Source organism: Micromonas commoda, chromosome 2 (assembly GCF_000090985.2).
Source record: "Micromonas commoda chromosome 2, complete sequence".
Lineage (NCBI taxonomy): Eukaryota > Viridiplantae > Chlorophyta > Mamiellophyceae > Mamiellales > Mamiellaceae > Micromonas > Micromonas commoda.
Genome location: NC_013039.1, coordinates 1023661 through 1046701, shown reverse-complemented (window position 1 = coordinate 1046701; position 23041 = coordinate 1023661). Strand labels below are relative to the sequence as shown.

Below are 23041 nucleotides of genomic sequence, written 5' to 3'. Positions count from 1 at the left end.
CGCCGAGAAAAACCGCCAGATCTACGAACCTCCCTGGATTCTGATTGGTCCAGAGGTGCGCCAAGTAAGCGTCGCGATCAGCCATTGGATGATGCGAGAGACAGCACGAAAACCTGCTGGAGGTCCAGTCACGATTTCGCACACCGACGCGCGACCCTCTGCGTCGCGCGGCCTATCCTCTGCTGACAGGTGACAGGGAGGGGCGGCCATGACCTCCCCAACCTCTTATCACCACACCATAGACATAGCCTTGGACCCGCCGCTCGCGAGCGCGGGCGAGGCCAATCTGTGGGTGGAGATAACCACGGGCGCAGGGTCGGATCCCGGAGGGTTATCCCACGCGGCGCCAACGGGTGGCAGGCCCGAAGCATCGCGGCCGACGCTGGTGCTGTCCAGGGTGGACGGCGACGGGACGGAGCAGCGGTTCGCGCTTCCACACGGTGCGTACCGTCGATTCGGCGGATCAAAACCCGTTCCGCGCCCTCGTCCCTCCCCGCGCGCGCGCGACGCGTCCCGGAACGAAACCAACCATCGGAAACCAACAAACATCCCTCCGAGACGTCGAAAGAAACCCGCTCGCCGCGATCGACGGCTGACCCCTCGTTCCCTCCTTTTTTTCCGTCCACGCAGGCGCGCGCGCGGAGGGCATCCGCGCCAAGAGGCGTAAGAGCGGCTACCAGCTGAGGGTCACCGTCCCCGTCGTCGAGGATCCCGCGGCGGACGCACCCACCGCCGAGGAACCCACCGCGACGAAAGAAGAACAAGCCGGCCGAGAAGAAGAAGCCGCGCAGGAGCCGATCCGCCCCGACGGGCCGTCCTGCTCCGGCTCCGACTCACTCGACGATGCGCTCACATCGCAGCGCTCGCGACACCTCGCCGCCCTGGACTTTGGCCCGGGCTGCGACGCGTGCGTGGCGATCGGCGAACCGGGCGACAGGCGCGTGGTGGCTACGAGATCCATCGCGAGAGGCGAGTGCGTCGTCTTCGAGGCGCCCGTCGCGGCGGTCAAGGCGGGGGAGCCGGTGGCCAGCGATGCCCTCGCCGCCGCTTTCTGCGGCGACGCGAACCGTCGCGACGGTCTCCTCGGCGGCGTCAACTCGGCGGGTGGGAAGGGCTCGCCGCGGCGCGGCGGGTCGCAGGTTGAGATCCCGTCCATGGGCGCCATCATCGGCGAGCACGCGCACGCGTGCGCGGACGACGACGTCGCCAACGGGGGCGTTCGATGCGCCACGCCCGGCCTGTTCCCTTGGGGCGGCGGCGCGCGGAACGGCGGCGGCGGGAGCAAGACGAGGCGACGAACGACGGAGTTTGCCGGGGGCCGGGTTCCGAACGAGTGGCTGCTGACGCACCAGCTGCTCGAAGCCCGCGCGACGCTGTGCGCGAACGAGGGAGAGGGAGGGGGCACCCCAATAGGGAGCATGCGGGAGTGGGCCGGCGAGTACGCGTCGAAGGCGCCGGCGTCGGACGCGGCGGAGCGACGACGCGACGAGGAGGTGGCCGAGTCGCTCGCCAGGGAAATCGGCGGGGGCGTCACCGCCGAGGACGTCGCCGCGGTTCACGCGGCGGTGTGCGCCAACGCGTTCGCGCTGGAGGCGATGTGCACCAGGCTAAACTACGGCGCCGGTTTCTTCCGCGCCGCCGCGTACGTTAACCACAGCTGCGACCCCAACTGCTTGTCCCTGCGCCTCGGCGGGAACATGGCGATTTTCGCCGCGAGGGACGTGGCGGCGGGCGAGGAGCTGACGCACTCGTACCTGCCGTCGCACCAGCTGCTGCTGCCGAGCGCGGCGAGGCGACCGCTGCTCACGTTCGACTGCGCGTGCCCGAGGTGCGCACGAAACGTGAACGTACCCGCGTCGGCGTTGGAGAATGGCGCGTCGATCTGGGACACCCCGCTCGCGGCCGCCGCGATTGAGATTCGAACCGTCGCGTTGGCGTGCGGCGGCGACCGACCTCACGACGTTCTGGACGCCTTCCGACGAGAGGTGCTCGAGGCGCCGGGCGCGAGGGAGGCGCTCGCCGTCTGCCCGCCGCAGGCTGCCGTCTCTTTGCTCGAACCAGTGCTGGACGCGCACTGGCGCGCGGCGTTGAACGCGGGGGGCAGCCAGGTACGGGTCGGCGTCGACGGCGACGATCACTCGGCGGCACAGCTGGCGGCGCCCCCCGCGGCGACGGCGGCGGTGGCGGCGCGGGCGTGGAGAGACGCGATAGGAGCGATGAGAGGGGACGCCGCCAATGAAGGCGTCGGGGTGGCCGCCGCCGCCGAGCAGACGTACGCCGCGGCTGAGGTGACGGCGTTCATGTTGGACGCGTGCGGGGGGACGTCCGATGATGGGGGTTCCGACGTCGAGCTCGAGGTCGAGGGTTCGATTCCTGCCGTGGACGCGTCGACGGCGAGGCGAGCGCTCATGTACCTGGTGGCTGCGCACGGGGATTCGCTCGCGTGCGCGCAGGAGGATACGCTGTGCCTGCGCGCGATGCCCGCGGCGTCGGCGGCGGCTGAGGCGTTCGAGCGGCTCGTCGCGGAGGCGGCGATGCTGCGGCTGCGGGAGCCTGGGGACTCGGCGACGCTCCCGCCGATGCAAAAGGCGGGGTCGCCTGAGAAGGCGGGGTCGCCGGCGCCTGAGAAGGCAAAGGCGAAGAAGCGGGGCGGCAACCGGGCGAAGGCCAAGGACGAGAAGGAGTCGACGCCGGAGACGAACACGGGTTCCGAGGATAACACGGGTTCCGAGGGATCGGACGGGTCGAAGAAGGCTTCGAAAAAGAGGGAGCGGGTCAAGAAAAAGTGCCCGCACGGCAGGCAAAAGTACCTCTGCAAGGACTGCGGCGGGACCGGGATATGCGAGCACGGGCGGCAGAAGGCGTGGTGCAGGGACTGCGGCGTGAACACCGGCGAGCTCGCCGCGCACTACTCCGAGAAGCGCAAGGGATACAAGCGCGTCTACCGACTCCGCCAGAAGGAAAAGGAGCGGCGGGCCTCGTCCAGGTCGCCCTCGCCCGAGGACGGCGCCGAGGCTGCCGACCGCGGCGAGCAGGAGCCGGCACCGGCACCGGCACCGGCACCGGCACCGGAGCCGGAGCCGGTCGTCGCTTCCAAGCCCGAGCGCGCCCCCGCGGCGAACATCCCCATCGCAACTCCCGTGTTCATCATGCCCAACGAGATCGCGGTCGAGGCGCACCGCATGGGCCGGATCGTCTCGCACGCGCGACTCGACGCCGGCTGGGACGGACCCCACGGACCCGATTGGTCGAACCGGTCCCCCGACGCGGGCGACAGCGGCGCCACCTCCACGGCGGTGCACCACCGTCCCGACACGCACCCCGCGGGCAGCAGCGACAGCCACGAGCACGACGGCGCGGCGGATCTCGTCGCGCAGATCAACGCGTGGACGGCGGTGACCAACTCGTCCGACGACGCAGCGGGCTCCCCCGGGGGGGGCGCTGGGTTCGCGAGTCAGTCGAGAACCACCGCCGCGGGACTCGTGGCGCTCCTCGGTAAGGCGGAGAAGGACGTCGCGATCGCGCGGTTCATCGCCGCGCTCGCCAAGCCGTCGTCGCCGTCGTCGTCGCCGTCCTCCTCGGAGGCTGAGCACGACGGCTCGCGCAAGTCACGCAAGCGCTCCGCCACGCAAAAGCTGCCGCCGCCCGAGACCAAACTCTTCCCGCCGTCGTCCAAGTACGTCTCGCACAAGGCCCTCGGGGTGTCGCTGTGCTTCGAGAAGGGGGTTTTGGACTGCGTGCACGTGTACGCGGACGCCGTGGACGGGTTCTCGGGGTACAGGCACGAGCTGCCGCACGGGCTGAGGCTGACGCACGACCCGGAGACTGGCGCCAAGCCCGACTGCGGCCGGACGGTGGTGGAGAGGCTCGGGGAGCCGACGCAGAAGGGCGGGACGGGGAGGCAGATATGGATGACGTACGAGCACCTCGGGCTGAAGGTTGACCTGGCGGCGGTGGACTGGGAGGATGGAGACGCGCCCGTGACGGGAGCCTCCATCTGGGTCGCGTGATTGGGAAGAATTTTCCTCTTTGTAGCGCGTAGGGTAAACTAGCTTGACGTCATATACAGAAGTACGCGCTCAGTCTATGGGCTCGAACGCCTCGTGCGTGGACCGATAGCTCGACCAGCTCGTCTTGGGCCTGACCGGTCCGCGATGCGTCGGCTCGTCACGACCCTCGTGTACGCTCGCAAACGCGTCGCCGGCGTATCGATCGACGACTCCCTTTGCGCCCGTCGGTCCGTCGACCCCGTTTGTCGTCGTGAGGTCCATCTCCCAACGCCTCGCCGCCGCCGCCTCGGCCCGCGCGTCCTCCACGCGGCCGCGGAGGAGGTGGGGCTTGAGCTTCTGCAGGATCGCCGCGCGCGTCGCGGCGTCGGTGACGTTGGCATGGGCGTCAAGGACGTTGGCATGGGCGGCTGCGGCGGCTGCGGCGAGCACCGGGTCGGGAACGTACGCCGCGCTTCGCATGTTGAGCGAGGACCCGGCCCAGTTCCTCGCGGCAGCCTTGAACGCATCCTTGTGCGTCATCGCGGGGTTCTCAGCCTTGAGCCTCGGAATCTCCTCGCGTATGAAGACGTTGTAAGGGGACGGGTCGCGCGGCTTTCTCGTTTTTTTCGCCCGTTTCGCGGGCCTCGCCGGCGCGAGGTCGGTGTCGTACGTCGCGTTTGGGTCGACGGCGTTCGCGTCGCCGTCGCAGCTCCGCCAGAATTCCTCGGCGGCTTTCCTCAGCTGCGGGTCCGTTGGGTTGGCGCCCATCGCGACGCACACGGCCGGGTCGAGGAAGGACGCGAGCGCCCCAGCGGAGAGCTGGAGGCTGGCGCCGGTGGCGGGTCGCTGCTGGGTGGGGCGTGGAGCGCTCGCGGCGGGGAGGCGCTCGGCGGGCTTGGTCATCGCGGAGAAGGCGGGTCGCGGCGGGTGGACGGGCGCGAGCGCGGGCGGGACGGCGATCTTCAGGTGGACCCCGCACGCGCCGCAGCGGACGGTGGCGCTGCCCTCGGCGAGGAGGGCGGCGGGCACCCTCACCTCGAGACGCGACCGGCAGCGCTGGCAGTCGACGTGCACCGTCTTCGAGCCGTCGTCGCGCGCGCGGTCGACGTCACCGCGCGCGACGGCGTCGACGTCGGTCGGCGCGTCGCATCGCGCCCACCGCGCCTCGGCGGCCGCGGCGTCGCTCATGTTTGACCCGGAGGCGGCCTGGAGGTTCGGGCCCATGCGCGCGCGCGTTGGGATCGATATCGGCGCGAGCGTCGCGTCAGGGAGACGCGCGGACGGTTTCTGTGGCTCACGCCGAACGGAATAGTTGTGACGCGACCCAGGGTGGGAGGACGCGGCCGAGGTTCGGACACCGAGTCGGCGGGTCCGACGTATCCTCGATACGTCCGAGGCGCCGCCGGTTGGACTTCCTTCGACGAGTCCACAAAAAACGCACGGGGGCGTTTTCGTGACAACGACGGGCGTCACCTCGCCCGCGGCACCACCTCTTCGCGCGCGCGTCCTCACCATGTCCGAGACCAAGACCGACGGGACCATCATCGTCAACGTCCGGCTGTTCGCCACCAACAAGCCGGACCTCAAGTACCTCACGCGCTTCCAGTACAAGATGCCCGATCAGGTGAAAGGCCCCACGGTGCGACTCAGGCTGAACCCCGAGGTTGAAACCGTCGGGTCTCTCAAGAAGAAGGTCGAGGAGGCGCGCGGGACGCACCCGGTGGAGAAACTCCGCAAGGGCGGCGGGCCCCTCGGCATCGTGCTCGAGCCCGACACCGCCACGCTCGCATCCGTGGGCCTGACCCGCGATCACAGCGTCTGGGAGTACGTCTGGGAGGACAGCGAGGCTGAGTCGGCCAAGTTCGAGGAGGAGCTCGACACCGTTCGCGGCTACGTCCACGAGTTCCTGCTCAAGCACCCGGACATGCCCGGGGCCGGCAGGCAGACGGGCGAGAAGAAGACCGAGGAGTCGACCTGGACCAAGAAGCAGCGACGCAAGCGCCAGGAGATGGAGACGGCGGTGGCGGAGTACAGGAAGGAGAAGGAGAAGAAGGAGGCGGCCAAGAGAGCCGCAAAGGCCGCAAAGGAAGCCAAAGCCGCGGAAGCCGCCAAAGCCGCCGACGCGACCGCCGCGTGATGAGCCGGACCCGAGATAACGCGCTGTACACGTCCTCGCCTTCCCTTCAGATCGAATTTACCTTTGGGATCACCTTGATGAATGGTCAAGCGGGTAAAATTGTAAATACCTTCGAAGGGAAGGTCAATTTTGCGCTTTGTGGAACTCTCCATTTTTGAACATTCATCAAGGCGATCTGGATTCGATCTGAAGGGAGGGCGCCTCACAAGCAGGACGCGTCGAGAAGCGAACGAAACGCGAACTCCGTATGTACGTCTTGAAATTTTACATCGCCGTCTCTCGACTCTCGTCTCTTCTAAAAAAGTAACCTCATTCCGCGGCCAACGCGAGTCGGAACGGCCGCGTCGCCGGCTTCCACAGCACCGGGTGCCTCAACGCCACGAAGCACGCCACCAGCACCACCACCCTCAGCTTCACCCAGATCGTGAAGAAGCTCGCGCCGAAGCAGAACGTCATGAACGCGTTACTCTTGCCCGCGTCGCGCCACGTCACCAAGTCGTGAAGCGCCTCCGCCGCGGGCACGGCGTGCCTCGCCAGCGCCTGCGCCCAGTACGCCGTCTGCACGCACCCCTCGTACGCGTCCACGCCCGGGTTGACACCCAGCGCCCTGAACGCGGACGTGTGCGCGCGTTTGCTCATGGCCACCACCGCGCCGCCCACGCTGGATCCCACGATCGACGGCGGCTTGCCGACCAGCCCGGCCACCTCGGACCCCGCGAGCTTGGACCCCGGGGGCGCGACGCCGACGTCAAAGCTGCCCGCGGCGTGGGACTTGTCCGCGCCGAGGAGGGTCCACCGCCCGGGGCGCTTGTGCACCATCATGCGGATCGCGAGCCACAGCGCCGCGCACGGGAACACCGCGCCCGGGTTGAAGAGAACCCAGATGATGAACACGTGTAAAAATCCGGCGGCGACGGGGCTCTCCCACGTGATCGCCCGGCGGACAAACGCCAGCTCCAGCCTGTACGTCTCGAGCGACGCGGCGATCCTCACGACGCAAGCCTTGACGCCCTTCGCCGCCGCCTTCTGAGTGGCGGCATCGGGTTTGGGCCGCGGGAGCATGGCGCGAACCATCGGCTCGGGCAGAGGCGCGGGTCCCTCGAGGAGGGATTCAAGCGCGAGCTCCCGCTGCTGCCTCACGAGCTCGTCGACGCCCACGCCGCCGTCCTCGGTGCCCTTACGCGCGCCGTGGACGTACGCGGAGATTGGGAGGGGCGGTGACATGCTCTGGAACAGCTGTGCGCCGCGTGAGACCAGCGGCTTGAACCTGGCGCGGATGGTAATCTCCGCGTGGGGGTTAGATTCCTTCGCGCCGCCGAGGGCGAGGGTGGAGACCATCGGGTACCCGCGGGGAAGTTTCCTGACTGGCACGTTGACGAAACCCAGCGGCGTGAGGTCCTCGGCGGACTGGTCGAAGACGCCAATCTCGGCGCAGTCCGAGCCGTCGTACACCGCGGCGACGATCTCGCGGCGCCACTCCGCGGGGGCGCCGCCAGCCGCGGCGGGGAGGTGCGCCCACGAACCGCCGAGCTTGAGCATAACCGCGGGCTCCGATTTCCTCCCGCTTCCCTCGGGGGTGCAGCCGCGGATGGAGAGGATCTCGAGCGACAGCTCGCCCAGCGGCGCCTTCTTACCGATCGCGGCGGTGGGTCCGCACCCCTCGTCCACGAACCCGTCCACGAGAATCTCCCCAAAGTATTCCTCCTCGTCCGTCTCCCCGGTGAAATCCGTCTCACCGGTGAAATCCGTCTCGGTGTATCCCGTCTCGTCGTCCGAGTACCCGTCGTCCGTCTCGGACTCGCCCTCCTCGTACACCGTGCTGGGCACGGACTGCTGGCCGGCCCCGAAGAACCCGCCGAAGAACCCGCCACCCGCGTCTCCGGACCGGCGCTTGGACCGAACGCGCGACGACGAACCGCGGCTTCGCACGCTGGTCCCCCGAGTCGAGGCGCCCGCGTCTGACGACGCGTCCGCGCTCGCGGGCGGCGCCCTGAGCTTGATCCAGTGCCTCCGCGGTCGTGCGCCCTCCCTCGGGCGCAGCTGTAAGGACGCGAGGTCGACGTCGACGCGCCCGATGCTCTTCTCGCCGTCGGGGCCGACGCAGAGGTCGATGTTGAGGAGGCCGCTCCTGGGCTCCGGCGCTGTGAATGTCGCGGGGAGTGAGTCGGCGGCGGGCCAGGACGCCTGCTCCGTCGGGGAATGCGACGCGGGGGACGTGACGTGGACCTGCTCGCCGATGGCGAGGCGACACGTGAGCTCCACGGAATCGTCCACGTCGCGGTCCACGTCGCCGACACCGTCCTCGTCGATCCGGGAGAGGAGGCTTCTGGCGGCGACGCCGCGGACCGCGTGAACGTTGACGGTGACGCGGGAAACCGCGGGCGGTACCCTGACAACCGCGGGCTTGGCGGCGTCACTTGAAGAGAGCTTGGCGGTGATGACGCCGCCGCCGAGCTCGTTGACGTCCGCGGTGGTACCGATCCACGCGGCGATGGTGAGCTCTCCCGGGGGGGCTTTCCGCGCCGATATCCGGCGCTGCTTTCCCGGCGTCTTGCCGTGTTCGTCGCTGAAATCGTCGCTGACCCTTCGTCCCGTCGCGTCCTCTTCGTCTTCATCCATCGACTTGACCCCGACCGTCCACGGGTTCTTCTTCACCTCGTTCGCACCCGCGCGCGTCCTCGGCATGATCGACAGAGGCAGCGTGATCTTTCCCACGGTCTGCCCCCCGTCTCCCAACCCGCCCGCCATCACCGTGACGTCCACCGCATCCGCCGCGAGGTCAGCCTCGGCGGCGGGGAAAACCAGCGTGCGATTGAACGGGGAGTACACGCCGGGGGTCCACACCCCGCCGCTCGGAATCGCGGTGCCGTACCTGCCCATGGCGGCGATCGCGATGGGAACGCACCCCGCGCACGACTCGGGAAGGAACTCGGTAGTCGCGAAGTGAACGATGACGTACCGCTCGGGCTCAAAGCCGAGCCGAAGGGGCACGGGTACCCGGTGGTCCGGGTCACCGCCGTGGATCTCCTCGTCCGGGGACGGGGGGATCTTCTCGAGCATGTTAACCATGCAGTCGTACGCCGCGTCGCGGTCCTCGACGTCGTCGAAGGTGAGAATCGCCCCGGTGGATAGCCCGATGGTCATCTTCGCCGCGCCGGATATCTCGAGGTTGTTGACGAGCTTAGCCGGCGTGCCCCACTGGTTGACGTCGGTGAGGTGTACGGCGCCAAACCCGACGTGAAACTCGAATATGTACAGGTGCCCGGTCGCGCCCTTGAGCGAGCAAGGGAAAGCGCCGCACAGCGGCGCACGCGCGGGGTCCAAGCCGAAGAACTCAGCCGCGCGCCTCGCGCCCGCGCCGCCCCTGGAAATTTGAGCCAGCTCGCCGCCGCCCGCCCCCGCCCCGGGGCTGGACTCCCCGAACACGAACCCGCGCGCGGCGTCCATCACCTGCGAGTACACGGACCCGGAGTCGCTCCTGGAGTCGTCGAAGTCGCCGTCCTCGCGGCCGCCCTTCTTCGCGGTTTTCCCCTTGGCCGCCGAGGACTGAGAGACGGATGAGAGCATCGGCAAATTCGGTCCGCCCGGCGGCGAGAGCGCGAGCACCGCGCCCGGGGACGCCGCCTCGAACGCCGCCGCCCTCTTCCTCGGCGCGCCCATGAAAGCCTTGCTCGTGACCAGCGTGCCGTCGTCGTTGGTCACCGTTCGCGCCACCACGAGCAGCTCGCCCTCGCGCCACCTTCGCGTCTCCATCACGAGCGCGTCGTCAACTTCGACCCAGACGTCCCCGTCCCACCTCGCGGTGACCGTCATGGCGGCGCCGTCGGGCCCCACGATCTCGCACGCCCTGCCGATGCGCGTGCGGTTCACCACCGCGGTGTCGCCCAGCACGAGCGTGTCCTCCAGCGCGCCCCCGTCGCGGTCGTGCGTCAGGACGTGGAGCTCCTTCGGGCGGACCAACGCGGGGGCGCCGGTGTGGAACGCGGAGCCGAACGCGCGGAGGAAGGGCTCCTGGTTGTCCACCGCGTACGTCTCCCACGTGCCGCTGGTGCGCGTGACGGGGGGAAGGGAGAGGTCAGGGGACGGTTCGGGACGGACGACGGGGAGGGGGGAGGGGCGGGGGCGAAATCGCGTGGGATCTGGTCTCGTTGTAACACCCGGGTGTCGTGTCGGGGAGACCGGCGGGGGGCCGCGAGCGCACCTGAGGTCGGGTCGGGGGTCGAACTCGCCCCCGCCCGGGTCCATCATGCCGTCGTACATCTCGGCGTCTTCGCGAGCAGCTCGCGCGGACGCCGTGTGAGGGGAGTGTCCCGCGACGCGACGAACGTGTTGGCACCCGCGATGGAAAAGAAGGAAGGCGCGCCGGAGACGCTTTCGATGCGCGCTGCGAGCTGCCCCGCGATCCCGACCCGCCCAGGGTCTTTGACGAAATCGATGGTTTGTAACTCAAGGAAAACAGCTGTTCCGATCACACAGGCAAACAGTCAGAACTTTTGCTCGGCACCCACGGTTGCCGTGATAATGGCGGCGTGATATTTCGGGTTGCCGTGATAATGGCGGCGCCGAGTTTATATGGAGAAGTTGACGGTTTATGACTCAAGAAAATCGGCGGAGAAGAGTGCGCCGCCATTATCACGGCAACCGGAGGTCCTCGACGGTTTGTGACTCAACGAATCCCACGGTCCTGGAGCGTTCGTTAAATTTTAACAAGCGTTGCCGCCAGCATGCCACTCGCACGCGCGCCGACCTCCCGGACGGCCTCGCATAGACGATTCGCTGACCCGCGACATCGACTACTCAAACATCGGTTAGCCCTCCGGCGACCGCTCTTTACGCATCCCGCGCCTCGCTCGCGCCCAACACCGCGTCACCGCGTGATCGAACCATGGCCGCCGACCAGATTTTCGCGCGCTGCGGCGCTCGAACCCAGATCTTGGCGCTGCTCGCCGCCATCGCGCTTTCCTGCGCCCCCGTCGCGTTCGCCGCGGAGGAGGACCACGATGACCACGATGACCACGACGACCACGATGACCACGACGACCACCACCACGATGGCACCAAGGAGCACCTCAACCTCAAGATTGGCCTGCTCTTCGTCATCTTCTTCGAGGCGCTCTTCGGCGGCCTGCTCCCCCTGGCCATCGTCAAGTCGCTCCCCAAGATGACCGGCGTCATCTCGCTCATGAACGCCTTCTCTGGCGGCATCTTCCTCACCGCCGGTCTCGTTCACATCCTGCCCCACGTCGTGGAGGAGGGCGAGAAGAAGGAGTACGCCGGCAAGTACCCCCTCTCTTACACGCTCGTCGTGCTCGGCTACATGCTGGTGTTTTTCGTCGAGCGCGTGCTCTTCCACACGCACTCGCACTCCGAGATGGACTACGAAGGCCACGTCTCCCACGGTCACGGCCACGGCCACGGCCACGGCGCCCACGGTCATGGCGGGCTCAAGGATGGCCATCACAAAATGCTGGACGAGGAAGCGGCGAAGACGGAGTCCGTCGCGCTCTCCGAGACGAAGCCGGATAAGAGCAACTTCTACAGCGCGTTCATCATCCTCTTCGCCATCTCCCTCCACGCGGTGCTCGCGGGCGTCAGCCTCGGCGTGCAGCACGAGCGCGAGAGCATCATCGCGCTCACCACCGCCATCTGCAGCCACAAGGCGCCCGCGGCGTTCTCCATCGGCGCCAAGTTCATCAAAGAGGGACTGACCAAATTGGAGTCGATCGCGCTCATCACCCTCTTCGCGTGCGTCACGCCGCTCGGAATCGCCATCGGCATCGCCGCGGAGCAGGCGGGCGGCTTGACCCTGCTCATCCTCGAGGGGCTCTCCGCCGGTACGTTTCTGTACATCGGCGCCACCGAGGTGAGCACGGATGCGTTCGAGACGTGCGCGAGGGCGTGCGGCGAGATCAGGACCGGAGACAAGGGTGGCAAGTTGACGGAATCTGGGGTTTCTATCTGCGACGAGCCCGTCGTCGTCCACGGCGCCCCAAGCCGCGTCGATCGTTTCTGGGCGTTCTCGGCGTACTCCATCGGTTGCTTCGTCATCTTCATGTCGGCGCTGTCCGCCCCGGAGCACGAGCACTGATCGTCCGCTCGGTTTTGTACTAGTGCTATTTGTTGTCTAAAACCTAAAGACGCCTACTATTTGAGTCGTGCCCTCTTTTTGCAGTGGCAGTTTATTAGGTTGCTGCCGGCGGAGCGTCTCCTCGCGCGGCGTCAAGTCGACTCGGTTTTTCCGCAGTGCTGCCGTGGCAGCTTTTTTACGGTGGTCCAAATTTGGCAAATTCACAGTTGGACGCGCGCGATGGTAGCCCTCGAGACCGCCCCTCATCCGACCCTCCCACGGTCAGATAACCCCCTGGGCGACATCACCGTTGTGTCCGCGGACCCGAGGGTTGATATCAAGCAGCTGAAGCGCGTGAAGTGTCCGGTGACGGGGGTGATTGTCGAGGGTGACCCGGCCACCTGGGGGAAGACGTCGCGCGTGAACCTTGACAAGATGCAGCGAACCGGGAGGAGCAGGCAACCGTACGTCAGGGAGACGCACGACATCGTCATACAGTCCATCAGGAGTCTCGGGAGCACCGGCGCGCTGTTCACTTCCAACACCAACGAAAAGCGGGTGCCCGCGGGGACAGCGGTCTGGAGGGACCCCTTCGCGGAGTTTCGCAAGCCTTAGCCAAAAGTAGCCCTTCAATCCTTAGCAAACGCAGTAGCCAACACGAAGACAACACCGGAGCGCTAACGTGGACATCTAGGTTAAAAGGCTACTCCTTCGACTAACCGCGGCCGCACCGGTCGCGTCGCGTCTCGACGACGACTCGCCGCCCCGCCGCCGCGTGATGATGCGTTTTCGTCATCATCTCGTCATCCATAATCTCGTCATCCCGTCGGGTGGTCGTATGGACACGCCGCGCCGAGCGCGCACCCGCCCAACCTCGAGTACTCGATGCACACCGTCGACCCCGGCCGCCTGGGCAACCCCGTGCTCGCGCTCCCCCCCACGCCCCCCCCGGCCGGCATCCCCACCACCGGCGGCACCCGAGGCGCCCCCGGCACGATCCCGTCGACGACTCTGCGGACCATGGCGCGAGGACCCTTGTCGCACAGCTCCAGGTAAAACGCGGTCGCCCCTTCCGGATCGCGCTCCACCGCCTGCGCGAGCGCGAGCTGCAGCGCGGTGTAGTTGGGGTCCAGGAGCGGGTTGAACGATCCGTCGTCCGGGACCTGCTCCAGGTCGATCTCGGGGTACCCGCCGGGTACTCCGGGGTACGCCCCTTGCGGCGCGAATCCCCCGGGGTGCATCACCGCGGCTGGAGCTTGGGCGACCGCGGGTGCCTGCTTGAGCGCCGCGGACCCGGTCCCGATCGGAGCGACGTCCGGTGCCGTCCCTAGCGCGCCCTTCGGCTCCGTCATGCCGTCCACCGTCGTCTCACGCCGCGCGCCGCGTTGTGAGCGTGCACCGGCGTTTTTTCGTCGCGTCGTTCGTCGTTGTTTGTTTGGCGGTGTTTGAAGCGCGCCACTGGGAAGGGCGCCCGACCGCCGTGATGACGCCGGGCGGCGGGGTGGCGCTGGAGTCGCGGCAGCGCATCACCGGCGGCGCTACCGGCGCGGTGGCGCTGCTGCCCCGCGCGTCCGGCGGAGCGGTAGACGTCGCCTACCCGTCCGGGGATGTCGTCGTCGTATCCGAGGTGAGCGCCACCGGTGCACTCTCCGACGCCCCCGTCGTGATACGACCGGGGTCAGCGGAGGATGGCGCGACATCGCCGCCCGGAGCGGGGAGGATCATCTGCGCGTGGGCGCCCGGCGCGGAACGCGCGGGTCTCCTCGCGATCGGCGCACTCGGCGCCGTCCACCTGTACGCGCCGAGCGACGCGGGCGTCGCGTGGACGCTCGTCGACCGCATCGCGCTGGACGCGGACGCGACCGCGCTGACGTGGACGGACGACGGCGATACGGTCGTCGTGGCCACCGCGTCGGGGTTCGTGGGCGCGTTCGAGTGGCGCGTCGCCGAAGGAGAAGCGCCGACGACGATCGGTCAACCGGATGCGTCGTCGTCGTCGACTACTAACAACGGGACTGACGACGGCGGCGCTTCCCCTTTGGCGGAGTGGCGCCGTCGCGCGCGCGCGCCCGTCGCGCAGAAGTTCATCGCGGCGGGTCGCGACGCGCGCGCCCCGTTCATCACCGCGGGCGGCGGAACCTCCCGCCGAGCGTTCCTGTGGCTGCCCTCGACGCGATCGAAACGTGACGAAGAGACTCTTCGCGTCCAAGTCGCCGAGCTGCGTCACCCGGCGCCCGTCGTGAACGTCGCCGCTCGTCCGGGACCGTGCGACGGGGACTCACCGCTCGCCGCCGCGCTCACCGTCGCCGCCGACGGCGCGGCGAGGCTCTGGACCCGAACCCCGCGCGTATTATTAGGTGAAGAGGACACCGGAACGACGAACGCGTTCTTCCAGGCGCTGACGATTCAGACGGAGATGGTATGTCCCGCGACTGGCGCGCCGAACCCCTCGCCGTGCGACCTCCTCGCCGCGAGGTGGATCTCGACGGCGAGCGGCGAGTACGCGGCGGGGATCGGGCAGGACGGCGTCGTCCGGGTGTGGCGCTGCGTCGGCGTGGATGGAGGATTCGGTGACGGGCCGGCGAGCCCGGCGCGGGCGCCCGACGCTCGCCTCTGGGCTACGGCTCGTTTGGGGGACAGAGGCGACTTCGAGGGGTTGAACCCGGGGTGCGGGGTTTCGTGGACGTGCGAGCCGGTGGGGGTGGCCGGTCGGGTCGCGAGGATAGCGTTCGCGTCGGCCCACACGGGGGTGCGACGCGCGGAGGTGAGCCTGGAAGACGGCGCGATTGTGGCGAACGAAAAAGACCCACCGGGCGTCGAGAGCCGCCGGCCGAGTTTCGCCGGGCGGTGCAGTTTCATCGGGCACGGCGCGAGGGTGACGAGCGCGGTCGCGGGTGACGACGGGATCGTGTGCACGACGGACGAAGCCGGGTTGACGTTCGCGTGGCGCGTCACCGCCGGTGGGACGCTCGAGCCCGCGAGCGACGTCGACCATTCGCCGCAAAGTCGTCACATTTATTCGGAGCGGCTCACGCGGGCATACACGGGCATACACGAGGGGATGCCGTCGGACGCGGTGGCGGTGGCGGCCGCGCCGTTCGGCACCCGCGTCGCCGCCGCCTTCGCGAGCGGACGAGTCGCCGTGTACGAGGGCGAGGTGGACGCGGGGGGAAGATTCGCCCTCGAGGCTGAGCTCATCGGCGGACGCGACGAGGAGTCGGATGGGGAGTCGGCGGGCGGGCGCGGGCGGACGGCGGCGGCGGCGGAGCTCAGCTGGTTCGACGCGGGCGCGGGCTGCGCGTTGCTGGCGGTCGGCGTCGGCTCGTCCGTGGCCGCGTACGCGAGGATCCCGCGGCGCGACGGGACCGCCGAGGTGGCCGAGGGTGCCGACGACGGACGTCGCGACCGCGAACGGGGCGGGTGGACCCGGCTCTGTCGTCGCGAGTTCGACGACGAGTGCGGGGTGGGCGCGTGCGCGTGGACGCCCGGCGGCGAGTCCCTCGTCGTCGGCGTCGGACGAGAGGTTCACGCGCTGGGTGTTGGACCCAACCTCGCGGCGACGCTGGCGAACGCCGCGGCGCCGCTGCCCGCGTACCACCCGAGCGTCCTTTCGGACTGGCTGACGCGGGGCGAGATTGGACGAGCGCGGGACGTCGCGAGAAACGCGATCGCGCACCTCCGCGCCATCGACGACGGATCTTGCGCGGCGGATCCGTCCGCGGGTCCGCCGCCGGTGCCAATCGCGGAGCTCATCGCCCGGGTCGGCGCACCCTCGGCACCCTCGGCACCCTCGGCACCCTCGATACCCTCGGCACCCTCGGGCGACGTTCCGACGTTCGACGCGGGCGCGTTTGGCGGGTTCGCGGGGTTCGCCCCCGCGCCTCCCAGACCCGCGCTCTTCACCTTTGGACAGGACCTCGCCGCCGAGAAAACCGACGAGTCGACGCCGGCGGAGGGTCCGGCTGTACGCGTCGGGAACGCGCCCCCGGGCGAACGCTTCTCCGCCGCCGAGGCCGAGGAGGGAGCCGAGCTGGTCGCCGCGCGCGGCGACGCGCTGCCGGGCCTACGATCCGACGAGCGCATGGCCCTGCTCGGGGCTTTCGACGCCCTGCGCGACGCCGACGGCGGCGGGGTCGACCACTCGGGCGTAGACGAAGCCGGTCGCCGAGTGATTGGCCTCGCGCGAAGCCGGCGGCTGAGGACAACCCGGAGTCACCCCGGTTACCCCGACGCGCGCGGCCCGAGCGGCGAGACGCTCGCGTGGGCGCTGCAGTGCGACACGCAGGACGCGCTCCTGTCTTCGCTCCTATCTTCCGAGTCGGCGGGTCGCGCGTGGTCGGAGCTGAGGCGGCTCGGCGTCCCGCTGTGGGTGAGGGACGACGGGGAGCTACGTCGGCTCGTGGACGCAGCCGCGCGTGCGGAATTCGCGGCGACGCGCGATCCCGGCGGCGAGAACCCGTGCGCGCTGCTGTACGCCGCCCTCGGCAGGACGAGCGTCCTCGCGGGCCTCTTCAAAGCCGCGAGGGACACGAGGCTGGCGGAGTTTTTGTCCAGGAACTTTGCCGAGGATCGGCACAGGGAGGCTGCGCTGAAGAACGCGTACGCGCTCATGTCCAAGCACAGGTACGCGTTCGCCGCGACGTTCTTTGTGCTCGCGGGGGAGCACGCGGACGCCGCGGCGCTGGTGTGGCGCAGGCTCGGGGACCTATCGCTGGCGGTGACCGTCGCCCGGCTCGCGCCGGCGGATGCTCGGTCGAGGTCGAAGATCTCAGCCGAGACCGCGCCGCCGACCCCGCCGGGGATCACGGGCGGCGGGGCAAACGACGACGGCATGCTATCCGCGGACGCCTTTGCGGGGTTCGGCGCGGTGGAACCCGCGAATGCGTCCGCGCCCGACGCGCTCGCCGAGGCTGACGCGGATCCCCGGGGGGCCCCTCCTCTCGCCGCCGAGCCCGAGGCTCCGCTTCCCGCGAGCCTCTCCCCGCTCGTCAAGGACTTTTTGCGCCGGGAGATCGTGCCCAGCCTCGACGACAGGGACGAGATGAAGGACGCGTGGACCCTCGCGGCGCTTCGGTGGATGTGCGGCGACGGGTCAGAGTCTGTGCGTCTCCTCTCTGGGTTTGCGCCCGCGGCGGATCTCTGCGAAATCATCTCCTCGCGCGGGCCCCTGCGCCTCGTCGCCCCGCGACTCGCCGACGCCGCGGGCGACGCCGCGGCGGCGTCGAGGGTTCCGCTGATCCTCGCGCTGGAGGCACGCGGCATGCCGCTCGCTGCGTTGGAGAGGTGCGCGCGCGGCGTCGGAGGGAGGGAGGCGGCGTCCGTCGACGTCCGCGGTCGGCTGGCGGCGGCGGCGCTGGCGGCGGAGGCGATCGGCCCCCCGGGTTCGTCAGTTCCCGATCGCGCGAGGATACACGAAATCGTCGACGCGCTCGAGGCGGGCATGAGGCGACGCGACGTGGTCGTTCCGGTGCCGGAAACGCGCGAATCGCTGATGAGGAGGCGCGAGTTTGCGGCTCGGGCCGAGGAAGGTCGGGCCGAGGCGGAACGTCGCAACAAATCGGGAAATTTCTTCGGGTCGCCGCGCTCGTCTCTCGGCTCGCCGCGGTTCGCGAGCCTTCAGCGCATCCGCGTCGGAAGAAGGAATCGCGGCGTCTCCGAGAACTTCGCGGGCCCCGCGAGCCCCACGACGCCGTCGCCCAGGGCTTCCCACGGCCGCGACTTTATGCAATCCGGGTTTGACGTCTTCGTCAACACGTCGCTCGTGGGAACGCCGACGAAAACCGGATCGAATGTCGCACCGAACCGCCGCGCCCTCAGGACCCCGCTCGAGATCGCCAAGCTCACCGGCGACGCCTTCCACGGCGTGTGCCTCAACCCGACGGCGCCGCACCAGCTGGGCCTGGCCGCGGTCAGGAAGGGTCTCGTCGTCGCCGACCTGACGCGGCTCGGCCCCGACGCGGAGCACGCCGCCGCCGCGCTCCGGTCCGCGTCTGCCGCTTCGCGTAACCTCCAGAGAACCTCCGTGTTCGAAGGGTTTAAGTTCAGGGGTTACCCGGGGTTACCCTTGGCACCCGACGAAGAAGCAAGCGGTTCGGGACGAGGAGGTCCGACGCGGCCGTCCACCGACGTCGCCGCTCGGTGCGTCGCGGCGCACCCGTCGCGTCCGTTGCTGCTCGCCGGCGCCGCCGCGGGCTCCGCCGTCCTGTGGCGCTTCGACGCGGAGCACGGCGCGGAGCACGGCGGGGTGGCGATGCCCCGCGCCGCCCGCCCGGACGTCGGCGCCCACTCGGCTGGCCGGCCCGGACCCGTCACCGCGGCGGCGTGGTCCCCGGGGACGGGCGCCGGGTTCGCCATCGGCGGGTGGGACGGCGACGCGTGCGCGTGGCGCGGCGACGGGAGCAGCATCGACGGCGCCCCGCCCGCATCCGAGTGGACGCCCCATCGCCGGGCTGGGGGCGACCGCCGTTGGGGCGATTCACGCGTGGAGGCGCTCGCGTACCTGTCCCCGATGGTGATCGCGCTGGTGGGTAAGAACCTGTGCGAGACGCGCGGGTCATCGGGGGACGGCGGCGCGTCCGTCGCGCTGTGGGATACCTTACTTCCGGGGTCCAAACCGGCGGCGGCGTTTTCGCCGCACGGCCCCGGCGGCACCACCGCGGTGACGACGCTCCTCATCCCCGGGGGCTCGACGGACGGGGGACCGGCCGGTGTCGTCGCCGGATGCGGGCCGTGGCCGCTCGTCGCGACCGCCGGACGGAACGGGGACGTCGCCGCGCACGACCTGCGTTTACTCGGCGGGTCCCCCGACGGCGCGAGGTCGGTGCTGTGGCGGGCGTCGGCGTCGCGGGCCGGCGGCGAGGCGCACTGCGCCAAGGTCACCGCGCTGGCGTCGTTAGCCGGCGTCTCCGGCGCCTCCGGAAGCACCGGTAGCTTGCTCGTCTCCGGGTGTAAAGACGGGGACGTGCGCGTGTGGTCCGGCGGGACCGGCGCGCATCTGCAGCGGGTGCACGGCGCGCACGAGCGGCACACGTTCGTAGCGCCGAGGGGCGGCGGGCAGAACATCGCGTACGTGGGCGTGTCTGAAATTTTGGCGCTCGAGGGCTCGGGGGTGTTGACCTGCGGCGGCGACGGGACGGTGAAGCTGTTCAGGCTCACGAACGAGGCGTTCGGGCTCGCGGGCGAAGGCGGTCCTCGGTAGACTTTATCATCAAGCTTAGTAAAGTAGATAGAATTCGCGTCGCATCACGAGGAAACGTCTCGGAACTGTCGACTAGCTGACTCATTTTTATGAGTATCACCACCCACGAACGCCACCTGGTAGTAACTCCCGACGTGTCTGATGCACTGCCGGCCGTGACCCGCGTTCCCAAACACAAAGTCCAGCACGTTCAAGTACTTGCTCCTGAACACGTCCCGTTCCGTGTTGTAGCAGTGCATGATCGCCGCCGCGCCCGCCGCGAACAGCGCCACGTCCGCCCTCGTCCGCGCCGCCAGCCGCCGCGGCACCCACCCCCACGACACCAAACACACCGCCGCCGCCTCCAGCGCCCTGGACGCGCAGTAAACGCCCAGCTCCTGCCGCCGGCTGGGCTTCTCGATCAGCACCGCGAGCCCGGCGAGGGGCACGGAGACGGACACGGTCCACCCGCTCAGCGTGCCGAACACGAGCCGTTGCAACGCATCCGGCGCCAGCCAAGCGCAGGCGCAATACGCGGCGAGAAATGCGCTCGACCGCCCCGCGCCCGCCGCCGCTCTCATCGCCAAAACACCCCCTCTGGGACCCAAAAGCCTGTGCCTGTGGACGATGAGCGCCGGGATGGCGTAGAGCGGGACGTAGATGGGCAGCGCCCGGCCCAACGCCTCGCGGTAGAACCCGAAAAAGTGCGCGAGCGCGTCGGAGCCCGGGTAGAGCACGAGGCCCCAGAGCGTCGGTTTCGCGGCGAGGAGCGAACCGTCGTCCATGTTCGCCACGTTCATGAGCGCCTCGTGCGCGGTGGAGCCGGTGGGGAACAGCGCGATCGCCGCGGATCGGATCGCGTCGCGGGTCTGCGCCGCCGTGGAGGCGAGCGCCATCGCCCTCAGCGCGGCGTAATGCGCCTTGGTCTTCCCGCCGTGTTTGTTGAGGAACGATCCGTAGGCGCCCTGCAGGGCGTCGGGCTTGAGCACGAAGCAGGAGAGGATGACCCAGGTGCTCGCCATCATCAGCGCGACGTCGGCGTGCTCGTGCGCGAAGGGCGCGAGCGCGGCTTTGGCGAGCGGGTGGGTATCGCGAGAGTCGCGCCGCTTCAAACCGCATCGAGCGATGAGCACGGTGGACCGAAGCCACAGGTAGGTGGCGAGCCCGTAGTGCCTCTTTGCCCCCCCGCCCTTGACGTGCGGCCCGTCCGCGAGTAGGAGCGCGGGCCCCGCGACTAAACCGGCGACCGCGGCCCTCCACTGCTTGCTCTGCTGCTTCCCGTACCTCAGCGCCAGGCACTCGTCCACGGACACGTAGGTTCCCGCGAATGCCACGAGGAACGACGCGAACGCCGCGGTGTCGTGCAGCGCGTCGCGGACGGACGGACCGGGTTTGCCGCTCGTCGAGCCGCGCCGCCTCGATTTGCTCCTGCCGGCGAGCCACGAGAAGAGGTTCAGGCCGCCCTTGAGCACGCACCCCACCCCGCCCGCTCGGACCATCGCGGTGGTCAGCCGATCCACCGCCCGGGTCACGTCGTCGGTATCGAAGAAGCTCTTGTCCGGGTCGACGTCGCGCGAAATATCCGATTCGTCGAGTGCGCGCTCCCAGACATCACCGCCGGCGCTGCGCCAGGAGAGCTTGTCCTCCTCATCGGGCCCCGCCGGTGGCTCCCGGTGGCGTTCCTTCTTGCGGGCCATCGACTTGTGATTTGAGATCGGAACCAGACGTCGTTTCTTTTTCTTCCAAAAGTAACAACACTTCCCTGCGGGGGGGGATGCGGGGTAAACGGTGATGATAATCGCGTTCGTCTCGTGTGGTATTAAAGTTACTCGTCGTGAACCCTGTGGTTCGCCGCTTAGTTGTTCTGCGTCTCGACCATCTTCTCGCGGTACTCGGCGATGTTGTCGTGGGTCAGGATGACGAGCTGGCGGCGCTTGAGGGGCTGCCTGGTGAATGGGCAGGTGTCCTTGGTTCCCTCCTGGCGGAGGATCTTGCACCAAATCTCGTAGCCGCACACGTGACCGTAGGGGGAGATGGCGGGCTCCTCGATCGCCATCTTGGTGAGGGGATCGATGAAGCCCGGGAGCACAGGGCCCAGGTCCTCCTCATCCTCCGACCCGTCGCCGTCAGAGTACTTCTTGGTGCCGCTGCTGCGGCAGCTGCGTCGGACGGTGTCGAACTTGGTGCTGCACTTGAAGTCTTTGTCCTCCTTCGCCGCTTTCCGCTCGGCTTCCTTCTCCGCCTTGGCCTTGGCCTTAGCCTTCTTCTTCGCCTCAGCCTCCCTCTTCCTCTGCAGAGCCGCGCTGTTGTCCTTGGGAGGCTTGGGAACCCTGGGAGCCTTGGGAACCGCGGGCGCCTTCTTCATGCGACCTTCCTCGTCGCGTGTAAAGCCCTTGTTCTTGAAGTTGAATCGGAGCTTACCCTGGTCGTCCAGCTGGTAGTTCTCGTCCTCGAGCTTGTTTTGCGTGATGAGCGAGCGGTAGTAGTTGGAGCACTGATAGCCGACACGGCCGGGGATATCCTTGGAGAAGGAGCCCCACTGGTACATGGGGACTACGTTGCCGCTGGAATCCTTGAGCTCGCCAGCCTTCACCTTCTCCAGCGTGGACATGAACAGCGCGTGCTCGTCATCGGACCACTTGCCCTCGCCCTGCCTCTCGCCTGGCGCGTTGAAGCGGTAGTAGTACTGGTTCTCATTCTTTTCCCTGTTGTTCCAAGCCTTGATACGCGCCTCGGACCAGCCCTTGATGAGTTCGTCCAGGGGGTCGAGCTCCACCTCCTCATTCTCCTCCTTATCATCCTCGGGGGCAGCATCGGCGCCTTCGGTCACGGGCTTGTCCTCTTCGTCGGCGGGCTTCTCGGCGGGCTTGTCCGGGGAGGGCTCAGACTCGGACTTGTCAGCCTTGTCCGGGGAGGGCTCGGACTCGGACTTGCCCTCCGCAGCCTCCTTTTCCTTCTTCTCCTTGAGCATCTGCTCCCTCTTTTGCATCGCCGCGATGGCGTCGTCGAGCCTCAGGCGTCCGCCCTGGGGCTTGTGGGTCTTGACGTGGCGGACGAAGTGAACGCCGTGGCTCATCTCCTGCACGGGTTCGTCGGCGTAATCCTCCCAGAGGCTCGGGTCGTCCTCGTCCCAGTCCTCCTCCTCCTCGTAGTCGGACGCGTCCGGGTCAACATCGACCTGGGCGTTGCGGCGGCGGCGGAGGATCCTGGTGCGCCTCGCGAGCTGCTCTTCCTCGGCCTGGCGCTTCCGTCCGGTGAGCTTCTTGGCGCGCTTCTCCTGCGCAACCATGGAGCGGATGGCGTTCAGGAAGGTGAAGCCGTCCTCCTCTTCGGTGAGTCTGTCGGAGGCCTCGAACTCGTTGTTATTGCAGACGCGGAGGACCATCTCGGCGTCCTCCTGGGTCAGGCCGTAGGCCTCGTTGGCCATGATGAGCTCGTCGATCTTCTGCTGCGTGGTCTTCTCCTCGAAAGCCTTGAAGCGAGCCTGGAGCGCCTTGAGCCTCTCCTCGATGATCTTCTTCTGCTCGGCGGTTAGCTCGTTGTCATCGTCGTCGCAAGCACCGTCCAGCAGAGGGTTGCTGGGGCCGACGTTCGTGGCGTTCATGTCGTTCTCGCACGCGGGCGCGGCGACTACGGCGGCCATCTTGTCCGAGTCACGGCTTTGGAAAAAT

At 68.5% G+C, this 23041-nt stretch overlaps 10 protein-coding genes across 10 annotated transcripts; 5 read left to right on the top strand and 5 right to left on the bottom strand.

Moving 5' to 3' along the window:
- Positions 1 to 208: 208 nt before the first annotated feature.
- On the top strand, positions 209 to 4081 carry MICPUN_105137 (predicted protein; the record flags this gene model as incomplete). The annotated part of the gene is made up of 2 exons (XM_002500071.1): positions 209 to 440; positions 631 to 4081. The coding sequence occupies 2 exons, from the start codon at positions 209 to 211 to the stop codon at positions 4008 to 4010; spliced, it is 3612 nt and encodes a 1203-aa protein (XP_002500117.1). The 3' UTR covers positions 4011 to 4081.
- Positions 4080 to 5213, bottom strand: MICPUN_112717 (yabby-like protein; the record flags this gene model as incomplete). The annotated part of the gene is made up of 1 exon (XM_002499590.1): positions 4080 to 5213. One exon carries the CDS (start codon positions 5211 to 5213, stop codon positions 4080 to 4082), a length of 1134 nt encoding a protein of 377 aa, XP_002499636.1.
- Positions 5214 to 5502: 289 nt separating this feature from the next.
- Positions 5503 to 6126, top strand: MICPUN_56041 (predicted protein; the record flags this gene model as incomplete). The annotated part of the gene is made up of 1 exon (XM_002500070.1): positions 5503 to 6126. The coding sequence occupies one exon, from the start codon at positions 5503 to 5505 to the stop codon at positions 6124 to 6126; it is 624 nt and encodes a 207-aa protein (XP_002500116.1).
- Positions 6127 to 6435: 309 nt separating this feature from the next.
- On the bottom strand, positions 6436 to 10386 carry MICPUN_56042 (predicted protein; the record flags this gene model as incomplete). The annotated part of the gene is made up of 1 exon (XM_002499589.1): positions 6436 to 10386. The coding sequence occupies one exon, from the start codon at positions 10384 to 10386 to the stop codon at positions 6436 to 6438; it is 3951 nt and encodes a 1316-aa protein (XP_002499635.1).
- A 625-nt stretch (positions 10387 to 11011) lies between these two features.
- Positions 11012 to 12214, top strand: MICPUN_98884 (zinc permease family; the record flags this gene model as incomplete). The annotated part of the gene is made up of 1 exon (XM_002500069.1): positions 11012 to 12214. The coding sequence occupies one exon, from the start codon at positions 11012 to 11014 to the stop codon at positions 12212 to 12214; it is 1203 nt and encodes a 400-aa protein (XP_002500115.1).
- A 219-nt stretch (positions 12215 to 12433) lies between these two features.
- Positions 12434 to 12808, top strand: MICPUN_56044 (predicted protein; the record flags this gene model as incomplete). The annotated part of the gene is made up of 1 exon (XM_002500068.1): positions 12434 to 12808. One exon carries the CDS (start codon positions 12434 to 12436, stop codon positions 12806 to 12808), a length of 375 nt encoding a protein of 124 aa, XP_002500114.1.
- Positions 12809 to 13011: 203 nt separating this feature from the next.
- On the bottom strand, positions 13012 to 13545 carry MICPUN_56045 (predicted protein; the record flags this gene model as incomplete). Its single annotated transcript, XM_002499588.1, has 1 exon — positions 13012 to 13545. One exon carries the CDS (start codon positions 13543 to 13545, stop codon positions 13012 to 13014), a length of 534 nt encoding a protein of 177 aa, XP_002499634.1.
- A 131-nt stretch (positions 13546 to 13676) lies between these two features.
- MICPUN_56046 (predicted protein) lies at positions 13677 to 19391 on the top strand (the record flags this gene model as incomplete). The annotated part of the gene is made up of 1 exon (XM_002500067.1): positions 13677 to 19391. One exon carries the CDS (start codon positions 13677 to 13679, stop codon positions 19389 to 19391), a length of 5715 nt encoding a protein of 1904 aa, XP_002500113.1.
- Positions 19392 to 19435: 44 nt separating this feature from the next.
- On the bottom strand, positions 19436 to 21067 carry MICPUN_113994 (hypothetical protein; the record flags this gene model as incomplete). Its single annotated transcript, XM_002499587.1, has 1 exon — positions 19436 to 21067. One exon carries the CDS (start codon positions 21065 to 21067, stop codon positions 19436 to 19438), a length of 1632 nt encoding a protein of 543 aa, XP_002499633.1.
- A 158-nt stretch (positions 21068 to 21225) lies between these two features.
- MICPUN_56048 (myb family protein) lies at positions 21226 to 23013 on the bottom strand (the record flags this gene model as incomplete). The annotated part of the gene is made up of 1 exon (XM_002499586.1): positions 21226 to 23013. The coding sequence occupies one exon, from the start codon at positions 23011 to 23013 to the stop codon at positions 21226 to 21228; it is 1788 nt and encodes a 595-aa protein (XP_002499632.1).
- Between the last annotated feature and the right edge of the window lie 28 nt (positions 23014 to 23041).